Source organism: Emys orbicularis, chromosome 4 (genome assembly GCF_028017835.1).
Source record: "Emys orbicularis isolate rEmyOrb1 chromosome 4, rEmyOrb1.hap1, whole genome shotgun sequence".
Lineage (NCBI taxonomy): Eukaryota > Metazoa > Chordata > Testudines > Emydidae > Emys > Emys orbicularis.
In genome coordinates, this window is record NC_088686.1 from 101,663,863 (window position 1) to 101,691,594 (window position 27,732).

Consider the following 27,732-nt stretch of genomic DNA (forward strand, 5'->3'; position numbering starts at 1 on the left):
GCCTCCGGGAGCTATCCCACAGTGCACCATTGCGACCGCTCTGGACAGCAATCTGAAGTCAGATGCATTGGCCAGGTAGACAGGAAAAGCCCCGCAAACTTTTGAATTTAATTTCCTGTTTGCCCAGCGGGGAGAGCACAGGTGACCATGCAGAGCTCATCAGCACAGGTAACCAGGCAGTCCGAGAATCGAAAAAGAGCACCAGCATGGACCATACGGGAGGTACTGGATCTGATCGCTATATGGGGAGAGGATTCCGTGCTAGCAGAACTACATTCCAAAAGATGAAATGCCAAAACATTTGAAAAAATCTCCAAGGGCATGATGGAGAGAGGCCACAATAGGGACTCACTACAGTGCCGCGTGAAAGTTAAGGAGCTCAAACAAGCCTACCAGAAAACCAAAGAAGCAAACGGAAGGTCCGGGGCAGAGCCGCAGACATGCTGCTTCTACGCTGAGCTGCATGCAATTCTAGGGGGGGCCGCCCCCACTACCCCATCTCTGACCGTGGATTCTGAGGAGGGGGTAATCTCAGCCATGCCTGAGGATTCTGCGGATGGGGAAGATGAGGAGGAGGAGGACGAGCTTGCGGAGAGCACACAGCACTCCGTTCTCCCCAACAGCCAGGATCTTTTTCTCAGCCTGACTGAAGTACCCTCCCAACCCTCCCAAGGCAGTATCCCAGACAATGAGGCCATGGAAGAGACCTCTGGTGAGTGTACCTTTGTAAATATAAAACATGGTTTAAAAGTAAGCGTTTTTTAATGATTAATTTGCCCTGAGGTCTTGGGATGCATTCGCAGCCAGTACAGCTACTGGAAAAGTCTGTTAACATGTCTGGGGATGGAACGGAAATCCTCCAGGGACATCTCCATGAAGCTCTCCTGGAGGTACTCCAAAAGTCTTTGCAGAAGGTTTCTGGGCAGTGCAGCCTTATTCCATCCTCCATGGTAGGACACTTGACCACGCCATGCTAGTAGCAAGTAATCTGGTATCATTGCATGACAAAGACTGGCAGCATATGGTCCTGGTGTTTGCTGGCATTCAAGCAACATCCGTTCTTTATCTTGCTGTGTTATCCTCAGGAGAGTGATATCATTCATGGTAACCTGGTTGAAATACGGGAATTTAATTAAGGGGACAGAGGTGGCTGTTCGTACTGGGCTCTTTGCCTGTGGCTGAAAAGAAATCCTTCCCTGCAGTTAGCCAAACGGGGGGGTGGGAGAAGGTACATTGGCGTTGTGCTTTTCGCGTTTGGCTAGCAGGGATCTTCCCTGATACCAGCCACGCGGTGAGGGGAGGGGTAAAGCGATCATCCCAGAGAATTGGAGGGGGTGGGGGTTTAATTTGGTTTCTGCTATTGCACGTTAACAGGAAAACCGCAGCACTGAACGGGCTTTGCTTGGTACATGGGAAAGGAGGGCGCTGCTTTTAGGAAGGCTGCAAAAGCCGAAAGACAATGGCTTACCATGGCCGCATGCAAGCCAAATTCTGTTGCCCGGACCTGCGTCTGTGATCTCTAACACCAAAGCTGCAGGCACTCACTATTAACATGCAAAATACGACCTTGTACCAAAATCACATGTGCTATGTAATGTGAATAGTGTTGTTCACCGTGAAAGAGTATAAGCATTGTTCTGTAAAATGTATCTTTTTAAATACTTCTCTCCCTTTTTTCCCTCCCTCCCGCAGCTGCAAATTTTTCAAGCCTCCCTCCTCCGTCCCAAAGGCTATCTCAGATAAGGAGGCGAAAAAAACGGTCACGAGATGAAATGTTCTCTGAAATCATGGAATCAACCGGCAATGAAAGAGCTCATCTGAATGAGTGGAAGGACACGGTATCAAAGTATAGGAAAGATGCCAGTGAACATGAGGACATGAGGAACCAACGTGAGGACAGAAGGGACCAACGTGAGGAGAGGAGAGACGCTTGAGATGAGTGGTGGCGGGATGCAATGCTGGGGCTGCTGTGTGAGCAAACTCACATGCTCCGGTGTCTGGTGGAGCTTCAGGAACGGCAGCAGGATCACAGAGTGCCACTGCAGCCCCTGTATAACCGCCCTCCCCCCTCACCATGTTCCATAGCCTCCTCATCCAGACGTGTAAGAACGCGGGCGGGGGGGAGGCTCCATGCACCCTCCCACTCCACCCCAGTGGACAGCCCAAGCAAAAGGTTGTCATTATTTTGAACTTTTTTAGTGGCCTTTTCCTTCCCTCCTATCCTCCTCCCAAACCCCACCTGGGCTACCTTGTCAGTTCTCTCCCTCTTTTTATAATCAATTAATAAAGAATACATTATTTTTAAATGATAGTGACTTTATTTCCTTTGAAAGCAAGCTGGGATTGAAGGGGGAGGGTGGGTTGCTTACAGAGAATGAGTCAATCAAGGGGGCGGGTTTTCATCAAGGAGAAAAACAGAACTTTCACACCGTAGCCTGGCCAGTCATGAAACTGGTTTTCAAAGCTTCTCTGATGCACAGCGCTTCCTGGTGTGCTCTTCTAATCGCCCTGGTGTCTGGCTGCACGTAATCAGCGGCCAGGCGATTTGCCTCAGCCTCCCACCCCACCATAAAGGTCTCCCCTTTACTCTCACAGAGATTGTGGAGCACACAGCAAGAAGCAATAACAATGGGAATATTGGTTTGGCTGAGGTTTGAGCGAGTCAGTAAAGTGCGCCAGCGACCCTTTAAACGTCCAAATGCACATTCTACCACCATTCTGCACTTGCTCAGCCTGTAGTTGAACAGCTCCTGACTACTGTCCAGGCTGCCTGTGTATGGCTTCATGAGCCATGGCATTAAGGGGTAAGCTGGGTCCCCAAGGATAACTATAGGCATTTCAACATCCCCAACCGTTATTTTCTGGTCTGGGAAGTAAATCCCTTGCTGCAGCTGTTTAAACAGAGTAGTGTTCCTGAAGATGGGAGCGTCATGAACCCTTCCCGGCCATCCCACGTTGATGTTGGTGAAACGTCCCTTGTGATCCACCAGTGCTTGCAGCACCATTGAAAAGTACCCCTTGCGGTTTATGTACTGGCTGCCCTGGTGCCAAGATAGGGATATGGGTTCCATCTATCGCCCCACCACAGTTAGGGAATCCCATTGCAGCAAAGCCATCTACTATGACCTGCACATTTCCCAGAGTCACTACCTTTCGTAGCAGCAGCTCAGTGATTGCTTTGGCTACTTGCATCACAGCAGCCCCCACAGTAGATTTGCCCACTGCAAATTGATTCCCGACTGACCGGTAGCTGTCTGGCATTGCAAGCTTCCACAGGGCTATCGCCATTCGCTTCTCAACTGTGAGGGCTGCTCTTATCTTGGTATTCTGGCACTTTACGGCAGGGGAAAGCAAGTCACAAAGTTCCATGAAAGTGCCCTTTACGCATGCGAAAGTTTTGCAGCCACTGGGAATCGTCCCACACCTGCAACACTATGCGGTCCCACCAGTCTGTGCTTGTTTCCCGGGCCCAGAATCGGCGTTCCACGGCTAGAACCTGCCCCATTAACAACATGATCTCCAAAGCGCCGGGGCCCGCGGTTTGAGAGAATTCTTTGTCCATGTCCTCATCACTGCGCTGCCATCGTCCCCTCCTCCTCGCCTGTTTTTTCAGGTCCTGGTTCAGCATAAACTGCATGATAATGCACGAGGTGTTTACAATGTTCATGGACTGCTTGAGCTGAGCGGGCTCCATGCTTGCCGTGGTATGGCGTCTGCAGTGTTCACCTAGGAAAAAAGGCGCGAAACGGTTGTCTGCCGTTGCTTTTATGGAGGGAAGGGTGAGGCTGTACCCAGAACCACCAATGACAATGTTTTTTGCCCCATCAGGCACTGGGATCTCAACCCAGAATTCCAATGGGCGGGGGAGACTGCGGGAACTATGGGATAGCTACCCACAGTGCAACGCTCTGGAAGTCGACGCTAGCCTCGGTACATGGACGCATACCGCCGAATTAATGTGCTTAGTGTGGCCGCATGCACTCGACTTTATACAATCGGTTGCCAAAAATTGAATTCTGTAAATTCAGAGTAATCCCGTAGGGTAAACATACCCTTTGTAAATTAATCTAAAGGCCCTATTCCTAGCAACACTGCTAGGCAGAATGGGAGAGTTGTTCCTGGAAGCTGAGAATACATTGGTACAATCACTATTGTAAAGAGCACTTTGTGCAGAGTAGTGTTGACAAGTTAAACCACTGCAAAGACAAGGGCTGCAACAAAGTTATATCATACAATGGCCGTAAAATTGTTTTGTTGCTTACAGTAAGATCTAAAGCCTAAAGTATCCTGATCTCTTAGTGTGGATAGTCTCTGAATGTAGTCATTAGCATGATGACTAAACTGGTTTTTCATTTGCTCAGCACAATAAATGTGCTGTTGTGGTACAGACCATTTCCCATTCCACGAAGCCAAAGAAAAGTGTACAAGTTCCTCTAGAAGTGTAAATAACTTTTTTCCATTTTATTAAAAAGCCAATTCTAAAGAACAGTAAAAAAGTCTGCATCATTTGGTATTTCCTTAAAATATTTTGGACAAGTTTAAAAACAAAAAAAAAAGACAGCAGAAAATTAGTTGGCCCAATACACCTTCCACTGTTCATGCCAAAAACAAAAAAAAACCCAGGGGTGGGGGTGAGGAGATGGTTGTAAGTTATACTGTTCCAGCTCTTCCTTTACCAGTTTAACAATGTACAGCTATGATAGTATTTCTGCTATTAGCACATGGTTCTTATGTAAACAATTATAGTCCAAGTAGTAAACTAAAAGAAATATTAGTTTACTGTGCAGTAATTACAAATATGAAAGTCTAGGATTTGCTAGCACTCAAATGTGTGTCTCCACTTATTGAAACATTATGAGTTCAATTAATTAGTATAAAAATATAACCACCCATAAAGATGTCTGATTTCAGATCCCCCTGGTGTTCGATTCTCCAGCAAATAAAAACAGGGGAGTTCCAGTTCTGAAATATGTTTTTGTTCAACATTGAACAGTTTCTACTTCTGTTATTTTACTGACTCACTTAGTAATACTGTTCTATACACAAATACATGGTTTGTTATAAATCTAAAACATTCATTTTCATATTTAACTACGCAATAATTTAACATTTAGTTGCACTAAAAATTGGAAGTTGAGAATTGTACGTTTCATAGCGGTGCAAGGCAAAAGTTGACTGGCAGGCTCTATGCATGAGTAGCTGCTGTTCAGTATGGGGCATAGTGCGCATTTGGGGAACTATTTCTCAGGAATTGACTGACATCTTTCCTTTATGTGGGAGAATGTCTACAAAGCAAAACCATGTAGTATATTACTTTTGGAAACAAATGGCTTTCCCTGCTGTGAGACCCATTGTGTGCTAGAGTTCTTTGGAATGTTTTTAGTATAACTGGATAGATTCATAGTGTTCGGTGACAAAGGTTTTTGTTGTTATTTAAAGGTACTAATACTAGGTGAGGGTGGCAGCTGAATGCTGCGTTAATGAAGTTTTCATCCCAACTATAGGATTAAAGGAACAAAAATCAAATTAAGTTTTTCTGCTTTCTTAATTGGTGGAACCTGGGCCATAAACAGTTTTTAGCATCTCACCTATTTCATAATAGTTCTCATAGGACATGGCTACACTTCAAGCTGGGGCTGTTGTTTCCAGCTCAGAGCAATACTCCCCCGTGTACTAAAAACAGAATGTGGCTGCAGCAGTGTGAGGGACTAGCTGCCCTGAGCACAGGCATGTCAGTGCTAATAGGTACACAGGTGGGAGTATGTCTCCTTCAGCTGGGGACTGTACCTGCCATACAGATTTTAAGGCTTAAAGGGACTACTGTAACTTCTAGTATAATGCAGGCCAAAGAACCTCATCCAGTAATGTCTGAATTAAGCCATGGTTTGTTTGAAGTATAGCATGTCTTTTTAAAAGACCTCCAATTATGATTTAAAAGACTTTAACCAAAATCCATGAACTGAAGACATAAGCTTTAGGACAGCTGGGGCAGCAGCTGCTTTTCCACATAGAGACTGCACTACAGCCATAATCCTGGAGCACTGCTTTTCCCAATGGTGTTAGACCGGTGCTTCTCAACATGTGATTTATGAAGTACACAGTGGTGGTTCACAGAGAGCTGTCAGGTCATACAGTGCTGGCTCAGATGCATCAGTGCAAAGAGAAGCCAGCCTTCAGCAGGGGCCAGTGCTGCAGAAGGAAATGGGCCATTGTACAGGCACAGAGCCCCAGAGAGGAAAATAAGGGTACGTCTTCACTGCAATGTAAGCTCAGAGTTAGAAGAAATGTAGTCACCAAGCCTTGGGTTTGTTACTCTAGGGCTTGAGTGCATACTAGGAATTGTTGAAGTCTGGGTCCCACCCTGGATACTTCATGATCCAAGCCAGAGTCCAACTACCCATACCCCAGACTACCTAACAGGTGGTTGCTTTAGCCCTTTATTCATGGTGCAGTGTAGGAACACTTGACTGACCCAAGGAATATTTTTGGGAGATTCCTCAAGCACAAGTCCAGTGGGACTGCATCTACACTGCAAAGCAATAGGGTTTGAAGGCTGGGTCCCAGCTTGACTCAAGTTGGGACCCTGGGGTAGCATGATTTGTGTGTAGAGGGTTAGGCTTGAGTCTGAGCCTATTGCAGTGTAGACATGCCCTAGGTGTCCAGTGGAGGAGATGAAATGAAGGGCAAAAGGAGATTATGATTGGCAGTGGGGGTTGATATGGGTCTCACCTCTTGTTTTAAATGACACTGCCTGCCTAAAGACATAGGCAAGCAGTTCCCTCACTTTAGAAACACTTGAAATAACAGTACTTAACAATGTGACTGCATTTGATAGGTTATGTCATAAATTTTTTCACAGGTTCTTCTATGACCAAAGTTATTCTTTAAATAAAAATCTGCAGCTCAGAGATTGGATAATGTTTTCCACATAAATAGCTTCCAGAAACTGCTTTAAGTGTTGGAGGGAAAATTGCAGACATGACAGCTCCTGTATACTGTTGTGATAAAAGATCCTTTTGTAGACAGCATTTGCAGAATATGTTGCTTTGAACACAATCATTACAAGCAGTAAGCCATATTTGAAGTATAAAATGGCATGATCAAATATTTTATTGCTGTTGAATGAGATTTCAGCTGCCTTCATTACTCAGAAGTGGCCTTTTTCCCCTTCCAGCTCTTTTCTCTTTGCTCAAGTTCAGCTTCAGTGAAGGCTGCAGGTCCCCAGTTAGTAATTAAGTGAGGATTCTTAGACCCTGGAAGACATAATAATATTTGATATAAAGTTGCCAACAGTAATATTACCTATGGAAAAATGTCTATATCAGGCTAGATGGAGCACAGCTAGAATCAGTGCAACTAGCGGTGAGATAACAAACATATGTGGGCTAGAGGAAGGTAACCAGGTTTTAAAAATCCATGGTTACCTTCTATATACACTTCTTGCAGAGATACCATATAAATAATCCCATTCCAAACACCAAATTCCTTTTTTAACAATACCTGGCATGACTTAAAGGCAATTTACGTGTCTATTACTACAAGAAGTGCAGCTGCATACGTGTCCCAAACCCACAACCACTTACTTCTGTCAGCTTTTCCAAGATTTTCTCCCTTCCTTTAGGGCACCAGCCATCTCTTTGTAACTGTCCATGCCTGTGGCACAACTGACCAATCACTTAGTGTAATCTCTTTTTGGGGGTAGGGACAATCTTACTGTTCTGTATCTGTACAATGCCTAGCACAGAGGAGTTCTGGACCATGACTAGGGCTCCTAGGCAGTTGGATAACAGAAATAATACTATGAGTAACAGAGGCTTTTTCCCTAGACTCATGGCTGATTTACAGCCCCCCTTCTCTGCGTCTGTAGAAACCTTGGGCTAAATCCTTAGCTCCACCAAGGATTCTCGGCAGCACTTAGGCACTGCAAAACCACCTTAACCTACCTCCTGTCGATGGGAAATCTCCATGTGGCACAGAGCAGATGTAGCTGCTCTACCCCACTATCAGGAATGTCCGCAAGAGAAAGGGACCTGGTTCCAGCAGTCCCCAGCTGATCGAGAAGTGCTAGGGTCACACAGTGAAAATCAGAGCAGCTTTAAAGCTGTACTAAATTGCTCCAGAGCCCAGCCGAGCCCAGGATTGAGAAGCCACTTTTTTCAAGCCCTTGTGCATGCACTGAATACACGCTCGCTGGACTAGAGGACTTAAACTGTCTTGGCTGAGCTTGTTAATGTAAACAAGGACGTGTTTTATTCCATGTTTTTGTTATTTATTTCCTGTATTACCCACCCTAAATAACCAAACTAACTTGAGCTAGCCACAGAAGTAACTTTTTCACACACAGATATTGTAAACAGATTTTTAGGATTTTAAGAATGTGAACAAGGTTGAAAAGGCTCAACCTAAAAAAGCCCCGTAAGCATTCCTTTTGTTTGTTTGTTTAATACATCTCTGAGGGTAGCAAAGTCTTAAGAATTACCACAGTATTGAAGTTCTAGCCTTTTAGCAAAATTAACAAGTCCTGGGCATTGTGCTTCCCCTCTCCTGGCTGACTGTTCAGGAGGTGGAAAAGCACTAAGACCCTTATTCTTTGAGTAGCTCAGGGCCCAATCCTGCTCCAACCAATGGCATTGCTTTTGCTAGAGAAGGAGTAGGACCTCCGAGAGCAGGAATCTTAACTGAAATTTTGGTTTCACAAGAAAGGAGCTGGCAGGGAGAGCAGATTGCTCTAAGGCCATCAATGCTGACAGTACCCTTCTAATATTTCATAATGACACTGTTTACTTGGCTCCGCAGCAAAGAAACGGAGGTTAACGTGAAACTGTGCTATAATCTTTGTTCTCAAAATCATTTAAAGATTTTGCACAATCCACTATATGTTGAGTCAGAAAAACCACAGCCCCCAGATTCTGCAGGGTCACTCTTTACTCAAATTGCTTATTTTAAAATATGGTATTTGCAGGTGGCAGTGATGCCTGATGAGGTAAAGGGAAAGGCTGCCCTGGATAAGTCAGGCAGGAGCGCCACGTTCTTTCTTGAACACATCAAAAAGGCACAATGAGCTCTGTTAATTTGTATTTTCTGTACTGATTACGCACCTGGTTCTATTAATCGAATTAATCCTTCATGATGAGCTACTTTATCTTTCCAGCTCTTGGTCTTGTTAGCTGCCAGTTCCAACTTCTTTTTGACCCCCTGAAACAAGATACAGCACGTTTAAAAAAATTAAAAGGCTCTGATCTATTCCAGATACCACACACAAAATATACAGGAAGATGAAACTCTCTCTCAAACATCACCTTTCAAAGATTGATTACACTGGTCTACAATTTTTGAGAAGTCGTCTGCTTCAGAGATAAAATGTGCTATTTATTATGTATTTTGATGTGCTGAATTCAAATATGACAATTAAAACAACTGATTGGCTACTGTTTCTAAGATACTTAAGTTTTTACATTTTATGTCTATGTATATTGTGTAGATAGTAGAGTTTTAATCATAAATTGTAAACCTAGGTCTTTTCATGTGTTTATGGTTGCTTTACATGATAATATTTCACCTGTCCTGTTTATGTAACACTTTAAAAATCAGCAAAAGGGTTATATAAATAAAATTTATTATGAAACAAAAGGCAAAAAACTATTATGTACATAGTTTAGTCCTATTCAGTGTCTACTCGGCGCTTCTTGGCTTGTCTCTTGTATTCATTAAATGGAGCATCTCTTGTCACTGTCCAGCAATAGTCTGCAAGCATTGATGGGCTCCATTTGCCCTGATAGCGTTTCTCCATTGTTGCAATGTCCTGGTAAAATCGCTCGCCGTGCTCGTCTCTCACTGCTCCGCAGTTCGGTGGAAAAAAATCTAGATGAGAGTGCAAAAAATGTATCTTTAGTGACATGTTGCAACCAAGGCTTTTGTATGCCTTGAGGAGGTTTTCCACCAACAACATGTAGTTGTCTGCCTTGTTGTTGTTTCCGAGAAAATTTATTGCCACTAACTGGAAGGCTTTCCATGCCGTCTTTTCCTTGTCACGCAATGCATGGTCAAATGCATCATCTCGAAGAAGTTCACGAATCTGAGGACCAACAAAGACACCTTCCTTTATCTTAGCTTCACTTAACCTTGGAAATTTTCCACGGAAGTACTTGAAAGCTGCTTGTGTTTTGTCAATGGCCTTGACAAAGTTCTTCATCAGACCCAGCTTGATGTGTAAGGGTGGTAACAAAATCTTCCTTGATTCAACAAGTGGTGGATGCTGAACACTTTTCCTCCCAGGCTCCAATGACTGTCGGAGTGGCCAATCTTTCTTGATGTAGTGGGAATCTCTTGCACGACTATCCCATTAGCAGAGAAAACAGCAGTACTTTGTGTATCCAGTCTGCAGACCAAGCAAGAGAGCAACAACCTTCAAATCGCCACAAAGCTGCCACTGATGTTGGTCATAGTTTATGCACCTCAAAAGTTGTTTCATGTTGTCATAGGTTTCCTTCATATGGACTGCATGACCAACTGGAATTGATGGCAAAACATTGCCATTATGCAGTAAAACAGCTTTAAGACTCGTCTTTGATGAATCAATGAACAGTCTCCACTCATCTGGATCGTGAACGATGTTGAGGGCTGCCATCACACCAGCGATGTTGTTGCAGGCTACAAGATCACCTGCCATGAAGAAGAATGGGACAAGATCCTTTTGACGGTCACGGAACATGGAAACCCTAACATCACCTGCCAGGAGATTCCACTGCTGTAGTCTGGAGCCCAACAGCTCTGCCTTACTCTTGGGTAGTTCCAAAGCCCTGACAAGGTCATTCAGTTCACCTTGTGTTATGAGGTGTGGTTCAGAGGAGGAGGATGGGAGAAAATGTGGGTCCTGTGACATTGATGGTTCAGGACCAGAAGTTTCATCCTCTTCCTCTTCCTCATCTGACTCAAGTGAGAATGATTCTGGTGCATCTGGAACCGGCAGTCCTTCTCCGTGGGGGTACTGGGCGAATAGCTGATGGAATGTTTGGATAATGCACAGTCCACTTTTTCTTCTTTGACACACCTTTCCCAACTGGGGGCACCATGCAGAAGTAACAACTGCTGGTATGATCTGTTGGCTCTCTCCAAATCATTGGCACTGCAAAAGGCATAGATTTCCTTTTCCTGTTCAACCACTGGCGAAGATTTGTTGCACAAGTGTTGCAGCATATGTGTGGGGCCCACCTCTTGTCCTGATCTCCAATTTTGCAGCCAAAATAAAGGTGATAGGCTTTCTTAACCATAGTGGTTATACTGCGCTTTTGTGATGCAAAAGTCACTTCACCACAAACATAGCAGAAGTTATCTGCACTGTTCACACAAGTACGAGGCATCTCTGCTCACTTTGGCTAAACAGAAATGTGTCCCTTTGCAAAATCAAACACTGACAAATAAGAGAGCACGACACTGTATGATTTCTAGAGCTGATATAGGGCAATTTGTTCAGCAGAGTGATGTAAGCTTCGTTATGATTGCATCATCCATGACTTCTAGGAATAACATGATGCAATTCATATCATGAATGATGCAATACCAGCTTCAGATTGCATCATTCATTGTTTTGCCTAAAAAGCAAGTACTGTCCAAACCCAGTCATAGATTTATTCATAGATCCAGTCAAAGATGTATTTTAGTCATTTCTGGTTTAAATTGAGATCCCTTCCCTTTATAACTCACTTATCCTCCACCATTCCCAAGTCAAGGGTCGTATATACTGACCCAATAGCATATCTTGAAAACTAGAGCCAATCAACAATTTTAAGCATCATTTTCGTTCTCAGTGACCCAGAATTAGTAAAGTTTGACTGCATTTATTTCAGAAGCATTTTGGCTGTAGAGCAGTGTTACCTCCCACAAAAGCCAGTTAAAGCATCCTTGGTCGTCAGTTCAGCTAGGACCATTCACTTTTTGAGAACAATTCTTTACCAATCAACTCAATTAGTCTCAAGTCACAGTCTCGAATGATGTCTCTCTTCCTAGCTAAAGCTCAAACAGTACTCCATCCTCATCCTCCTTGACCTGTCAGCTGCCTTTGACACAGTCAACCAGGCTCATCTTGAAATTTTTGTCCTCCTTTGGATTCCATGACTCTGTCTTGTTCTCCTCCCACCTTGCTAATTGTTCTTCCAATTTGTCCTTTGCTTCTGAGGATCCTCCTCATCCTCTCCATGGGGCTCTGTCCTTGGTCTCCTTCTCTTCTCCCCTTACACCTTATCTCTGAGTAATCCTATCTGCAAACAAATTCAACTACCATCTCTGTGCAGACAACTCACAGATCTACCTCTCTGCTCCAGACCGTCTCCTAATGCTGTCAGTTGGGGAAACGGGGTTTAGAAAGATATTCTGCACTAGCAGAAGTAGGGCTGAAGTGACACTTGCAGGGTGAACAATTTCCACATAGCAAGAGGTTTCTGTTTGTGGGCTAAGACCATTACTGGATGGCCATGCCACTGAGAGTCCATCTACACTAATCGGTAACTTCATAAAGCGACGCTCTGTGAGGAGAGTGTTCGTCTTGGGCACATGCAAGGCAGCTCAAGCATCCTGGACCATTTGTCAGGGCATTAGGGGAACATGAACAAATTGAGAGCACCAGAATGAATGGGTGAAATGGAAGCCTAAAAACCAGACCTTCCTTCCTCTAATCTCAGCTGGCCTTTTGAATCAATGCCAGACAATTCCTAGAGGCCCCATTTGTAAAGGAAAGGTCAGACTATGCAATCAGAAATCTGAATATTTAAAAGAAACCTTGTTAAATATTTAAAATATTTGCACTAACTTTAAAAAAGATAACAAGTACACCTCTACCCCGATAGAACGCGACCCGATATAACACAAATTTGGATATAACACGGTAAAGCAGCACGGGGCTGCGCACTCCGGCGGATCAAGGCAAGTTTGATATGACGCCGTTTCATCTATAACGCGGTAAGATTTTTGGGCTCCCGAGGACAGTGTTATATCGAGGTAGAGGTGTATCTTAAAGTTTAGAGTTGTTTGTTAGATTTAAATCTGGTTTTGGCAGGCTGCTATTTGGAGTAGGAATGTGGTTTTGTTTATGGATGTACATACACGTGCATGTGTAATCAAAGTGTTATCAGAAAATCAAGCAACTCCCATGCAATATCATACTTAGCACCAATTATACAAGTTTAAGAGATCCTTGGGAATTGTCTGTTCAAGATATTGCACTTCTTAATTTCACTTTCCCCTCATGAGGGGGCGCACCCATCATTTCACTCAACTGCAACCCCCCAGAACAATTAGATGTTCTGTAACATTCCCAGAAACAACAGGGTATGGCTGAGGTACGATCACAATAAGGGGATCAGAACCACTGCATCTTTGCCTTTAAACCATGCAAGCCAGGACATTCAATGTTAATGTGTTCCCTGCAGCAACATCAAGAAAGCAAGTTGGCCTGAGAATCAAGCCATTGTGCGTCACCCAACTATGCACAGAAAGGCCAGGTCTAGGGCTCAGAGGATAATCCAGACCCCATAATCATTACTTGTCATCCTCCGACTGCTGACGGGCTTTCGATTAGTGCTAGCTGTGCTGGTGGTTTGTGCGATATCGACACTTATCCTGGGGAACTGGACTGAAGCTCTCACATGAGAGGCAGGATGGTCCTTGTTAGCCTGGGACTCAGAAGACATGGGTTCAGTTCCTTGCTCTGTGTGACATTGGGCCTCAGTTCCCTTCTTCACAGGGCTGAGAAGATAAATACATCAAAGATTGTGAAGTCTAAGGGTACGTCTATACTTACCTCCGGGTTCGGCAGTAAGCAATCGATCTTCTGGGATCGATTTATCGCGTCTTGTCTAGACGCGATAAATCGATCCCGGAAGTGCTCGCCATCGACACCGGTACTCCTGGTCCGCGAGAGGAGTACGCGGAGTCGACGGGGGAGCCTGCCTGCCGCGTGTGGACCCGCGGTAAGTACCTTGTAGTTCGAACTAAGATACTTCGACTTCTGCGTATCTTAGTTCGAACTGGGGGGTTAGTGTGGACCAGCCCTAAGTTGTGAAGTCACAGGGTCCATAACATGTACCACAGAGGCCACTGAAAAAGCTGGAGATAACGTCTTGTCTTGGGCTGGATTCAAATGCATACACATGAATTAAAAAGGCACAATATCCCCATTGCCAACCTCTAAATTTGTTTTAATTTGACTCTCATTGAACACCTGGCATAAGTATTAGGCATATTAGGAACACAGCTGGCATAGAGTAAATTACCTCATACTGTTCAAGTGCCTGCATCCTTTCTAGTTCAAGCTGTTCCAACTGTTGCATAGCAACTTGAAGAGCACGTTCCTTTATGATCCTCTGGGTCTCTAACTCTTGCTTCTCTGCTTCTGTCATCAGAATGGTCTGCTGCTGCTGCAAGTGCCATTTTTCCAGTTCAGCTCTCTTTGCCGACTCTTCCTCCAGTAACCTAGCGAGGAGATTGTGATGACTGCAGCACGGTATTTGAAAACTAAGTCTAATCCATTATCTAGCACATATGTGCTAACAAGCAAAGAGATCAAGCAAATTACTTTCTGTTGATTAACTTGGAAAGTATGGGAAAAGGAGGAGTTTTAACAACATTGGAACCCATACCAGTCACTCAAGAGCACAAACAATGCAATCACAAAAAGTGCAGTTCAGGGAGTGATTTCAGCCTGTAGTGCAACTGCCCAACACTGAGAAACCACATGAAAAATAGGCACATAAAGTTGTCACTAGCAGGGAGGACTGAAATCCACAGTAGAAAATGAAAGTGCAGCCCATTATCAGTATGAAATTAATTTGGGATAAAATACAAGCTGATATGAAAATTGGAATAATTATTGCTTTGTGAAAACATGTAATCGCAAAATAGTACACAAAATAGTACACAAAATAGTAGTACACAAAATAGGCCTCCATTTTCAGAAGTGACTTGACATTTTTGGTGCCAAATTTGACACACACTAAAAGGTGTCTGATTTTCTGAAAGTGTAGAGCACACACCTGAAAATCAGGCCTCTTTACGGTGTCATGTTGGGAACCCAAAAACAGACAGCCAAAAGCATTAGTCACTTTTGAACGTTTAGGCCTTAGAGACAAGTGTCCAATACTCAAACATCCAAATCTATTCTGTACCCCCAATGTGTCTACTACATTCAGCTTTGATATCTTATTAAAGATCACTATGATTATTAATCACTACTATGTATTTGTAAGTTCCTCAACCTTATAGTATCTGAGAGAACCCAGTGAATAGCAGCACCTCAGTCTCTCACTTCACCCCTAAATCTCCTCTCCAATATCCTAGAATCAGAGAAATGCAGGGCGGGAAGGGACCTCAGGAGGTCATCAAGTCCAGTCCCCTGCACTGAGGCAGGACAAAGTAAACCTAGACCATGCCTGTCAGGGATGGTTTTATCGATTTACTTCCATTGCTACCATAAGATTAAAAACCACACCTGGCTTGAAGTTTCCTTACGGTCTCTTCATCTTGACGTGCCTGTTTCTCATCCTCCAAGGCTTCCTGTAGCTTTTTATACATTTCTTCAAGTTCACATACTCTCTGCAAATACTGTTTAAGTTCAGACGATTTCTGAGCAACCTGCTCTTCCATTTGCTGTCTTACCTGACAACATAAAGTGAAGACACACCTTAGCTCGGCATCCCCATGACAGTAGTGGGCTTTTCTTTGCCCAGGATGGAGCCCTCAAGGATATCCAATTTTCAGAGAGAGAACCTTTCCACTATACTTGCCAAGTTTCCCACCTCAGGCAGGATTCTCACATGCAGCTCACTTCCCCTGCTCCTCTGCTTGTACTCTTCCCAGGATGCTTAACTTCTCTACCCTCTGTGCTGTCCACACAGCAGGACGTTGTAGTTAAACTTAGGCCTGGTCTACACACAGAGTTGTAGCTTTATAACTAACTGTGTGGTTTCATATTGACTTAATTAAATTGGTACAACTTTGTGGGGATGCTCTTAGAGTGGTTTAAACCTGGCTCAGGTCAGGCAAGTTATAGGCACAAGCTAAACGGCTGGAACCAGTATTATACAGACAAAAAAGAGTCCACATACAAGTTTAAATTGGTTCAACAGCAGTGTGTAGACAACCGCTTAGTAAATTTCACACTGTGAAGTCCAGTATGGTAGCCAATGAATAGTGGCGGAGTAGCAGTTGTGGATATGGGGGCAGATGTGGGGCTGGAAAAGCAGAGAAATCAAAGGAGCAGAGAGAAAGCCACAGCAAAGGGTGTTGGCTGTGGAAAGAGAAAGCAAAGAAAGCGGAAGAACTATGGAAATCAAGGAGAGAGACAAAGAAGACAACTCTCCTGCCACTCTTCCAGCCACGCCAGATGAATGGGAATGCGCTACACCTCCTCTCCTTCAGATCTCTCAGTCCTTCTTTTAACACATGGCCAGAGCAGGGAACCAAGCAGATTGACAGAACTGCTGTACAGCTGTTCCTCTTCTGGGCTCCCCATTCTCACCATGCATCAGGCAGAGCTGGAAGCAATGGTCATTGGACTGACTGGGAAGAAGAAAGTACCAGTTGTAGAAGGCTGTCTCACACCTTTGGCAAGGTGAAAGGCTGAGGGAAGACAGCGATGAAGGTAAATCAGGAGACAAACATCTAAGTTTCCCTCCAGTCACTGTTTGAAACTTAGCTATTATGTCTTACTCAACAAATCATGACCCTGAATCTCATTGTTGAAGACCAGGTAGGACATGATTCAATGCTCATTATGGTCATTCCTTAACCAGCTAGGAGGGCTTGCTTTTGAGTACCATAAAGCAGGGGTTCTCAAACTGGGGGTCGGGACCCCTCAGGGGGTTGCGAGGTTATTACATGGGGGGTCGTGAGCTGTCAGCCTCCACCCCAAACCCCGCTTGGCCTCCAGCATTAACAATGGTGTTAAATATATTAAAAAGTGTTTTTAATGTATAAGGGGGGTCGCACTCAGAGGCTTGCTGTGTGAAAGGGGTCACCGGTACAAAAGTCTGAGAACCCCTGCCATAAAGGCATTTCCTCTCCTGCAGCTATTAAGCATTCTGCTTCCACAACTATCTCAAGCCTCTGTTGCTCCAGCAAACAAGATCATTTTCCAAAACAGAGCCCACCCCCTCCCACATGCACAGCCATCCCAACTGGATTAGCACAGTAACTTTATGTCCCCAGATTTTATGCAATGAAGTATCTGAGTGACAATCAACACTTATCCTTTATTTTCAGTAGATAACTTTAGTAATATACCATTTTATTCAAGACAAAGCCCAGATGAAAAATTATGATAAAATTCATCCTGGGATCTGATTTACTAATTGCAAGTCAGCATTACAAGGCTGCGATGTAAGACAAGTTGCTTCTAAAGTTTAATAGGTAGATATGTGCTATATAATAATAAGGGCTTTAGGAACAGCAGATGTATTTTAAGGAAAGCAGCATGGGAATCACGAAAGCTGGGTTCTGTACTAACTTTGCCAGTGACTCATTTTTGTGACCTTTAACAAGGAACCTCGGTCAGCCATGGGTTCCTCATCTTTAAGATTTTGAGATTTACAGCTAAAACTACAACATAAGTGGTAAGTACTATCATCTTTATAATCTATGCACACACAAAGCTCTTAAAATTCAATTTTAATAAAATTATTAGGAATTAAGAATAGAATTGACAATTTAAAGCACAAAGAAACACACTTTGCACTCAACTACTACAATTCACGTTGTCCCAGAATTGTACAAACATCATCAATCTGTATATGATTACTCAAAATGAATGCACCGCAAATAAGGATACAGTACATCTACTCTGGATTCCAAACAGGTTTTGAATGGTGGCATACCATTCAGCAAAAGCCTATGATTGTCATGGTGGAAACACAGGTCACTGAGGAAATTCAAAATGTTTTTGGCTATCCTAGCACTCACCATTTTCTCTCTCGCTAGCTCCACACTGAAATGGTCTTGCAGTTCCATTTGAGTCTGAAGACGTTTCTTCTCTTCTACTGCGGCTCGAGCAGCTGCTTCTTCCAGTTGCTGTGCAAAGAAAAACACCATGTAAAAGAGTGTGAGAGACAGTTATCTCACACCTGCATAGATTACATGCTAACCAAAGGCTGACCAGAAATGGTTCAATGACCTTCAGTTAGGGTGACCAGATAGCAAGTGTGAAAAATCGTGATGGGGGTGGGGGAGTAATAGGTCCCTATATAAGACAAAGCCCCAAATATTGGGACTGTCCCTATAAAATTGTGACATCTGGTCACCCTACCTTCAGTCAGTCTGTGTACCTGTTACCATCCATGAAACTTCCTCCCATCCAGTCTCATGTACTAGATAGAAACAACGTTCTCAGCTCCCATTCATACAAATGGACAGCTCACTGAAAAAACGGTGGGTGGCACTACAGTTGGTCGGGAATATTTTCAAATTAATTATTTTTGTAAATGCCAATTCATCAGCACCAAAACTGTTGGCACGAAAAGGTGAGTTTTCAGAATTGTCCAAATGTCTTGTTTCAAAACAAAAAAGTTGTTTTTCACTTCAAAATGGATTCTTGTTTTTAAATTTAATTTATAGTTTAAAAAAATTGAGATAAAAACGGAAATGAATTATTTCTATTAACCCAATCCAAAAATGTTGCCAATTTTTGATTCACAAAAATTTACAATTTTTGTCCTAAAATGAAGTCTTGAAAATTCTCACCGGGTGGGAAACCCATTTTCTCCCCAGCTCTGGGCAAAACGATGCAGATTCCTGCAATAGCGAGTGCACGTGTGGGGACTGAACAACAGTGATCACCCCGCTCCAGCCCTGGAAGTGTGGCTGGCTTAATCAGGGCCCAACTGGCCCTTATAAAAGAGGGCTGTGGGCCAGAAGCTAGAGAGTCACTCTCTAGCTGTTGAGAGGGATGGGCCTGGCTGCTAAGGAGCTGAACAGAGTACCTAGAGTGGAGCAGGGCTGGGGGAAGGCCAGAGGAGCTAGGGAACTTCGGCCTGGAAAACCCCCAGGCTGCAGGCCAAAGACTTAGGCAAGGTGGGGATAGCTGGTTGGGGGTTCCCCAGGGAGGGGAGACCCAGCGAGACTGCGGGATACTGCAGGGGGCGGAACCCCGAGGTAAGGGGTACCGGGGTCAGGGAGGGACACCGGGGCCAGCGGCAAGGCGAGACACCGGCCTGCAGAGGCTACTCCTGAGTGGAAAGAGCTAATTCCCTGGATGACCATCAGGAGGCGCTGCAGCGGTGAGTCATCGCCCCGTTACAGGGCCCCATCACCTTTCAATGGGAGATGGACACCTACCTCTTCTACTGCCTTTTGAAAATCCCAAATTTTAACTGCTACTCTACTTCCTCTCTCTCTCCCACAGTTTCACTAACCCAACACCTGCTTTGCTAAACACCTGCTCATTTTAAATAGCTTTCATTTCTTTACAAGCCAGCAATAAACACAAGTAACTGACAAAAATAATCAGGCTGACCAGCACTGAAGCAATAAGGGGGGGAAAAGAATAACTTTAGTATTAAATAGCACAAGAGAAGTTTGGTGTTCGGTTTAGTTCTCAAATATAGGTGTTTTACGACAGTGTCTTTGAAAGTGTTCTGGGGGAATGGGAGCAACATCTTAAAAACATCCAAATCCGATATGCTAATTTAAGGGCACTTTACCTGTTCACTTCCCCCCATTTTTTAAGCTAAATGAAAATAAAGCAGCACCAATATGAATGTAGGGGCCAAATACAAATCAGATTGATAAAAACTGGAGTCTAAGGTCATAATTTTTCAAGTGTCTGCATCAGCTAAGCCCTGCATCCATGTGGATCCCTATAGACATCTGGGGGCTCCAGATGGACAAGATCCACCCACGCCGAGTCACTTGAACGATCGGATCCTGTTCCCGCTGCTATAGATTGAGGATAGATACTTTTACATTGAGCTGTCTGTCCCTCATGTCCAAGAATATATGCATACATACCCAGGTCTGAGGAAGTTATAGAAGGGTGTTAGATATCAGAAAAGTTACTGAGGCAAACAAAGTATGGTGGGTGCTCTGTGTGAAACTTATGCCATGTGACCCAGACCACATGCTGGCCTTCTGCATCACTTAAGTCCCACTTATGACCCCAAAACACAGACTTAACAGGTTCTAGGCCTTGTGCTTGGCCTCACTATGGGGGTAAAGTTCATCCTTTAATTAGATTAAGGGGAATCTCAAAATTCCATAAGAAAATGTTATTTTAGACAAATGTCAACAACTCACCCATACTTCTAAAGTTTTCCTGGCGCCCAGGCCATTCCCAAAGTGTACTTGAGCTCTCCCTGAACTCACGCTGGCTCTCAGCCTGATGCAAACTGAGCTCCAAGCTTTCCGGCACAATTCAGTTTCCTGGAATGTTTACGTAGCTTTTTCCATTAAACGTATTTTCCTAACTGATCAAAAGCTGCTAATTCTTCTACCCCAAATACACAACACTTTCATGTACTGGAAATGCAGGAGTTCATGTTTTAGCCTAAATTGTTCTCTTTTCACCCTCTAAGATTAAGGAATCATCCAGACCTATTTGAAAGGAGCTTTTTGCCTCAACATTCTTGCCAGTTGCCATCTCTGCTGCAAGATTCACAGAAATCTGTTACAATTCAGTAAACATACAGCTTCTGTGAGAACAATCCCATGTTTCTTCCTCTTGCGCACCTGCTCCTCAAGTTATAGCAAACAGAAGTCAACGCCTAGGATTTTTGCTGCCTGGTAAGTTACACAAATGATATTAGTAGGTAGTACTAGATATGAGCTAAGGCAGGCATTGCGTTTTGGCACATTACCATGTTTAAAATTATGGGGTAGGAATCAAATCAGAACAAGACCTTCTATTATCAGATTCAGAGCAAGGCAAGGAAACTAATACCCCATATCCCAGTATTACCAAACTGATGTGTTCAAAAATCAAGAATCAGGCTCACAAGAATTACAAGATTTTAAAAGTAATATATTTGGGTTCTTTTCATTTGCCTTCTAGTTTCTATGCCTATAACATGCACTCAGATCACATTGTTAGGCTTCTCTCCACAACCATGAGAGATGGAAATTCACTTTTTAAATGAAAGCTGAGATTCTAAAATATTCACATGATTCCAGGAGCTGGGACTTTAAAAAACTCCAAATATGAGACTTATAATAAAGTCACAAGAATTGACAACAATTATATTCTACTAACACAGACAAGCTTAACTGTAAACACATTACTTAATGGGACTACTCACATGTTTAAAGTTAAACTTCTCTATGTATTTGCAGGATCAGGGCCTCAGATTGCATACAAGTAATGGATTCAAAGTCTGGGTGACTCTCTGCAGTCTACGTCTAGTCACTCTAGTTTACTTTATAATTAGATCTGATCTTGCTCTAAGATCTTAAGAATAGGTAATAAATCAGATATTTTCTATTTATGAAGGTGCATGAGCAATGAGGCAAGTGTTCTCTAACTGGAAACACAAAACCAACTGAAATTTAGGACAAGGTTACGAGCAGACCAGTTCTGCTTTTCATGTTACTTGGCTAAAGAATGTCATTTTAATAGCTTGCAACCACAGTGGGTCAAGGACCTAGTCTCCTTCCACACGTTGTATGGCATGGAACATACTGACAGTACACAAATAAATATATGTAGTTGGAGATGGTATGAGCAAGGGGAGGGGAGGAGTTAATAGGAGCATGAAGTGGAAAACGGAGGAACAATGTAGCGGGAGAGAGGGAGAAAAGGACAGAACAGAAGATGGAGAGCCAAGAGAGTTTTGAATGGCTTAACTACTCATGAGTTGCGAATCCACAAGTGAGTTCATTTGATATATCCAGGTCTTCCCAAAGGAGTGCCAATACAACTGTTCTACAACACCCCACATTCCTCTACGTGCTATGCATCTTCTAGAAAACTACTTTAGACATATTTTGATTTTTTTAATTGGTACTATTTTTTAATCTCTGCCTGTGAAAGCCAGCTCTCAGAGGGAGAGAAGGTTATGGCTAAGATGTTTCTGAAACCTCTGAAAATGACCTAAAGTGAAGTTTACGTACATGGTATCATCATGAATTTAAGGTCTTCTGTTGTCTCTGAATTGACCAGGGCTAGAGGAAAGTACTGTGTCCCATTAAGAAGATGGGAAGCTCCCCTTTCTATCAGTATAAGACCCTTTTTCAGCACTGATGAATCATGAGATAATCAGACTGTAGCCCTATCACTAGTCCTGAAATGGCCAGTGTAGTTTTGGGACAGAAGTTCCTTCATTTCCTCAGAAAAGTAGGGAACATATTTCTCTGGCCTATTTTATTTTTTTAAACGGAAAAGGCAGCTGTCTCAATTTTACAGCACAGGGGTCAGGATGTAAGGAAGCGATGCCGGCTGCTGACAGGAAGCACTCTAGGTAGCAGCTGAGATGTGGTATGGTAAGTGGTGGGGTTGAAATCCAAGAATAACCCATGATATTTAAGGGAAAGTTCACTAGGTTTGTAAGTTTTGTCCAAGAACATTTAAATTTCATTGTAGAAAATGTTTTGTAAACAGCTAGAGCTTTCGATACATAAATCTTAAATTAGGTAGAATGGATCTTTTAACTTTCACCAAGCCTCACCGGGGAGCAATCACACAGATGTAGGCAACTCTAATATCTGCAGTGATCAGCAAGTTAATAGCAAATACATAATGCTCCTCAGTGCTGTTCATAGAACCTTCTGCCAAGCTTCCTTAATCCAAGTTTTAAACATCTTTAGAGCTTTTCAGATAAATTGATTTCTAAAGCTTTCTCCCACTATTCGCACTCGAGCGGTCTGAATCTGTTGCTCTGCAAAGTCGATGCAAATTTTATGAGAAAACATGCGTTTGAGCAAAGTACATGTGGTCAATACCTTTATCTGAGCTGTGAATCTGCCCAAAACTGCTCCCATCAGATTACAAACACACACAAGGATTCTGCAGCCTATTTCAATGTGTCTCTGGAAACTGAACTTTACACATATTGTTGGAAGTGTGCTGGGGCAGGATTTTTTCCTCTTTCTCAGTCCCTGTGACCTATGTAACTTTAGTAATCCATTAAAACTAAGAAAACCCTAATGGAAACTCTGTTAAACGCCAGCCTGCTCCTTCAATTAATTAATTAAAGGGGCTAGATCCCCAGGCCATGGTGCAGCCCCTCTGAGATGCATCCATGGCACAAAGTGCTGTAAAGCTACCCTATGTGGACAGCTGGTGATTTCCCTTGCTCTATGCCTCTCTATCTCCCTGGCGTAGGGGGCACACCCAGAGCACTTTCCGTTCCTCCAGCAGAACGGCCTCTAGAGAGCTGTTGCAGACAGCACTAACTTAACTGGGGTCTAGCTCATTTGCCAGTAACTCCAGGTTGGAACAGCTGCATGCCTGCCTCTTTTCCCATCCCTTCTGCCCACCCAGGATTCCTGCGCTAAGCATAGCTCAGCCTGACTCAGTGTGTCCTGACCCTGCACAAAAAGCACACGCATGTGTAAAACAGACTAATATTGCGAGAAACTCAATCTCAACCAAACAGACTTCTCTAAGCAAAATTCTGGTCTGATCAGTGCAATGTGAAAGCTTGAAAACAAACAACCTGCCCGCACCTTTCTCACTGTCTCCAATTCCTCCTGCTTGTTCTCATTGGCTATTTGGAGTTCTTTCATCTGCCGCTCCAATTCCTCTTGCTCAGCTTGCAGTTTCTGGCGTAATTCTTTCCGTTTCTGGCGCGCTTCTTTGTGAGGTGGAGGGCTGCCAACCCTCAGCAGGCTTACAGTGGTCTGAATGGCTGTAAAGGAGTCCACGTGATGGAAAGGAAAAGCAACAATAAAAGAGAACTTCAGTTAGGAGAAATGCTAGACTCTCTGGATAGCCTGGGTGGGTGAGAAACAGCTATTCTGTTATCGCACACAACTGTCTCTCTTCATCCCCACTCTCTCTTATTAAGTTAACTAATAATATGAAAAAAGTAAGTGTGCTGGCTTTCTACACATTGCAATATCATCTGTATCCCAAAGAGAGGAATGTCCAGTAGTTCCAATACCCTGACCGATTATTCCATAGCCAACGTCAATTTCTAGTGGTGCATTGGCAAGATTAAGATGGTGTGAATATAAATTATTGAAAGAGAGAAAGCCTTAGGAAATGACAACCAATTGCAAATTTCTCTCCACATCCCTAGACAATTTTCTCAGTGTTTCTAATCCACATAATAACCGCTCTGTTTCTCAGGGGCATGTTGGCTGATAGAACTTCAAAAATAGTACCCTCACATTTCATTTCCTAGGACCAGCATTTTATCTGGGCTGCACATCTTACTAGTAAAAGAAAGGTAAATTATTTCAGCAAGAAAGTCGTTTATATTTAGAGTGACTGAAGCACTCAGAAAGAAAAGCAGTAAAGTGCTAGTTTATTTCCTCTTGATAATTTTTCTATCTAGAAGAGTGAAATGTCTCATTTTAGCATTGTGTAATTGCTAACCACATGCCCCTTGTGCAGCCTAATTAAGTAGATACTGTAAATTAGGAGGGAAGTATGAATAACAATACTTAGCACTTTGCGTTTTCAAAGTGCTGTACAGAGGTTAATTGGCTTTTCTGCACTACACAGCATTGCAGTGGAAGAGCCAGATTTAAAGAACAAGAGGTCCTGGTCTCCAGCCCTATGCTGTGTCCACTAGACAATATTATCTCAAAAGTAAAAACCAGTTTTAAGATGTTAAGATGAACGAGCTTTCCCCACCCCCAACAAAAAACAAACAAAAATCAAACCTACTGAACAATTTCTTTTCTTCCTAAAAAATGTGGCTGTATCACAGAGCAAGTTTGTATGTGAACAGAAAGAAATAACAAAAAGTAAACAAATAAAAATCATCTTTCATTGTGTGTTAGCCATCCCACAACATGCAGCAAATCAGTTACTGGAAGTGAACTGCTGGTAGGCAGAGTTCCATATGAGCTCTTCCTACAGGATAAAATTTATGAAAGCGCATCAGCACAGATTTTCAAAAGTGACTAGTGATTTTGGGTGCCTCAATTTGACACCTTGAAGAGGCCCATTTTTCAGTGTTTTGGTGCTTAGCTCTTTCTGAAAATCAGGCCCCTTTGAGATGTCTCAATTTTGGAATTCGAAGGGGAACCACCCCAAAATCACTAGTCACTTGTGGAAATCTTGTTCTTAAGCACATGCTTAAGCGCTTTGCAAAAGCAGGACCTTAACTTGCACATCATCACTAAGATTTAAGACACCTTACCTTGAATCCACTCCTGCTTCTTCTTTTTATCAGAGGCACTAATCTCAAAGCTTTTATCTAAGCATTTGATAAGAAAAAGGCATTTCTTTCCATCTTTGTCAGGCAAGGACTGGAATGGAAAACAAAGTATTAGTTTCCAGTGAACCTAAATACCACACCTGAATAGCACACCATATCGCATCCCACCTATGCACCAATCAGTCACATGTACAGGCTATGAAGACATACAACAGTATATTTCATTTGCCTATTTTATAGTTTGGGATATAATGCCATTTTACATAGAGATGCAAAACTGCTGTTCACGGAAAATTGAAACATTATAAAACAGTTAAGTTTTTACTGTTACTGCTTTCCACTCATGAACTTATTTGTACAAATTCCAATAGTTTCATTAAATGATCTTCGTGAAAATAAAACCTAGAGACACAGCCCAACAGAGTGACCCACTGATGCAAAAAGGAAAAAAATAGAACAAATATCCCACCATCACTGAATAGACACTGGGAGTCCACCGCAAAAGATGATTTTAAAATGTCTATATTTAGAGAGTTGAATTTATTTTTACCTCTACAAAACAGTTTTCATCCAAGATGATGTCTCCTTTTTTGTCTTTTAAGTCTTCACTCGCGTAATATGAAATAATATTTGGTTTTAGCACAAACCAACGTTCTGTCCAATTTTTCCTTCTGTGACCTTTTTTCAACATATAACCCTGTAAAAAGGAATGACCCATTGAATTGCGTCCCCTCGATTGTACTGCTCTGCCTTTTACTTGTGTACCCTAAGGTTATGATCCAAGACCGATGAATAGACCAGGCCCTAAATGCTGATTCTTACACATTTCCGTTCCTCGTAACTTGCAATTCCATCAGCTATTGCTTAGTTCATGAAAGTAATTTGTGATTCCTTTTTCCCCGATTTGCAAATGGTAAAACCATCTTTAAAATAACAGAAATAATACTGCAATCTCTCTGGATTCTATTTGACAATATTTTACCACCACTCTCCCTTTTTTATTATTATTAATTATTATTATTAGTGCTACCATACTACTCTGCTGGACATGTCATCCATGATGTGTAATGACAGAGATTTTATTAATTTAATCACATTGTGAAATGTCAACAACAAAATACCCCAGTGGTATATGTAGGGCCTGGAGCTAAATAGATATTCTAGCTAGATGTTCCATCCCCTACTGTACACGTAACCCTGGGGATAAGAAAACTTCCACCTCCTGGAAGTGGTTCTTCCTGTCTCCTAAAATACCTTCTGCTGCCTTGCTCATCTAGCTGCACCCAAAAAGAGTCCAAAGCCTTTTTTAAAGAAATGATCCCAATGAGAGTGTGCTAGAAACTTCAATTAGTGGGACTGAGAAAGGCAGAATGAAAACTATACTTCTGACTAGTATACTATATTTGGGGAGCATAGGGCAAAATCCTGACCCCACTGAAGTCAATAGTTGTTTTCCCATTGATTTCAGTGGGGCCAGGATTTCACCCATAGTATTTTAGTTTTCCTTACATTTACTTAATCCGCTTTAAATAAAAGAAAAACATTGCGTCTCCAAGGGCTTGTTTCTACAAACAGCTCACAGCAAGCTGGGTGTAAATCTATCCTGCTCTAGCCTGCCATACACTAACTGGCTGCGAGTTGCTACCACACACTAAAAAGTGCTATAGTGTGCTTTGATCTTCGGTAGCGTGTCACCACATAGATCAAAGCCCATTACGACACTTTTAGCACCTGGTAGCAATTCTGCATGGCCAGTGAGTGGGCAGGCTAGATTTGCACAGCAGTTTGCTTTACACTAATAGCCATACAGACATACCCTAATACCCCACCTTAATTATCATCATAAAGATTTCAAACTCCCCCTCCTTCCTTTTCCAATCCACGCTTTTTACAATCCGCACACAGCAGGTGGACTTCATAAAAAACAAGAATAACTAGTCTGATCAATTTGTCCTCAGCTGAACTGGAAGTGGAACTATTAGTGGGATCTTAGACCTAATTATTTATATTTACTGCAGACCTAACATCAAGTACTATTTGTGATATAATGTCAGAATTTCTTACATATTTTCCCCCTTTTAGATAGCTAGTTAACTTTCTTTGGAAATGTATTTATATCCTTTGTCTCTTGGTGAGGAGGAGGAGGAGCAGCCAGGGGATGTGGAGATAGTTCTTTGCTTAAACTGTGTTCAGTTTATGTGGAAAATAAATAAAATTGATAGAATAAAAAAAATACCACATTTCTCTTTGCTTTGAAGCAGAATGAGATCAGAATCACTTCCCTTTTCTTTTCTGTGGGGGAAGGAGGTCTAGAAGTACCCAGTCCAAAACAGAGCTTGTATTTCACACAGAGGAAATATTAAAATGTCAAAGATGTAAAACTACAATTGTTCTAGCTACATATCTTTGGTGGTGGAGTCCAATAGAC

At 42.8% G+C, this 27,732-nt stretch overlaps 1 protein-coding gene across 1 annotated transcript in view; it reads right to left on the reverse strand.

Moving 5' to 3' along the window:
- Nucleotides 1–7,143: 7,143 nt before the first annotated feature.
- The window catches only part of SWAP70 (switching B cell complex subunit SWAP70), a 52,707-nt gene continuing 32,118 nt past the window's right edge, over nucleotides 7,144–27,732 (reverse strand). The window contains exons 5-12 of the mRNA XM_065403873.1: nucleotides 25,855–26,001; nucleotides 25,287–25,395; nucleotides 23,641–23,822; nucleotides 17,950–18,057; nucleotides 15,482–15,648; nucleotides 14,268–14,466; nucleotides 9,099–9,195; nucleotides 7,144–7,253 (exon numbers count right to left, since the gene is read on the reverse strand). Of these exons, the coding sequence (XP_065259945.1) occupies nucleotides 7,144–7,253; nucleotides 9,099–9,195; nucleotides 14,268–14,466; nucleotides 15,482–15,648; nucleotides 17,950–18,057; nucleotides 23,641–23,822; nucleotides 25,287–25,395; nucleotides 25,855–26,001 (1,119 nt within the window). The remainder of the gene's footprint in view (nucleotides 7,254–9,098; nucleotides 9,196–14,267; nucleotides 14,467–15,481; nucleotides 15,649–17,949; nucleotides 18,058–23,640; nucleotides 23,823–25,286; nucleotides 25,396–25,854; nucleotides 26,002–27,732) is intronic.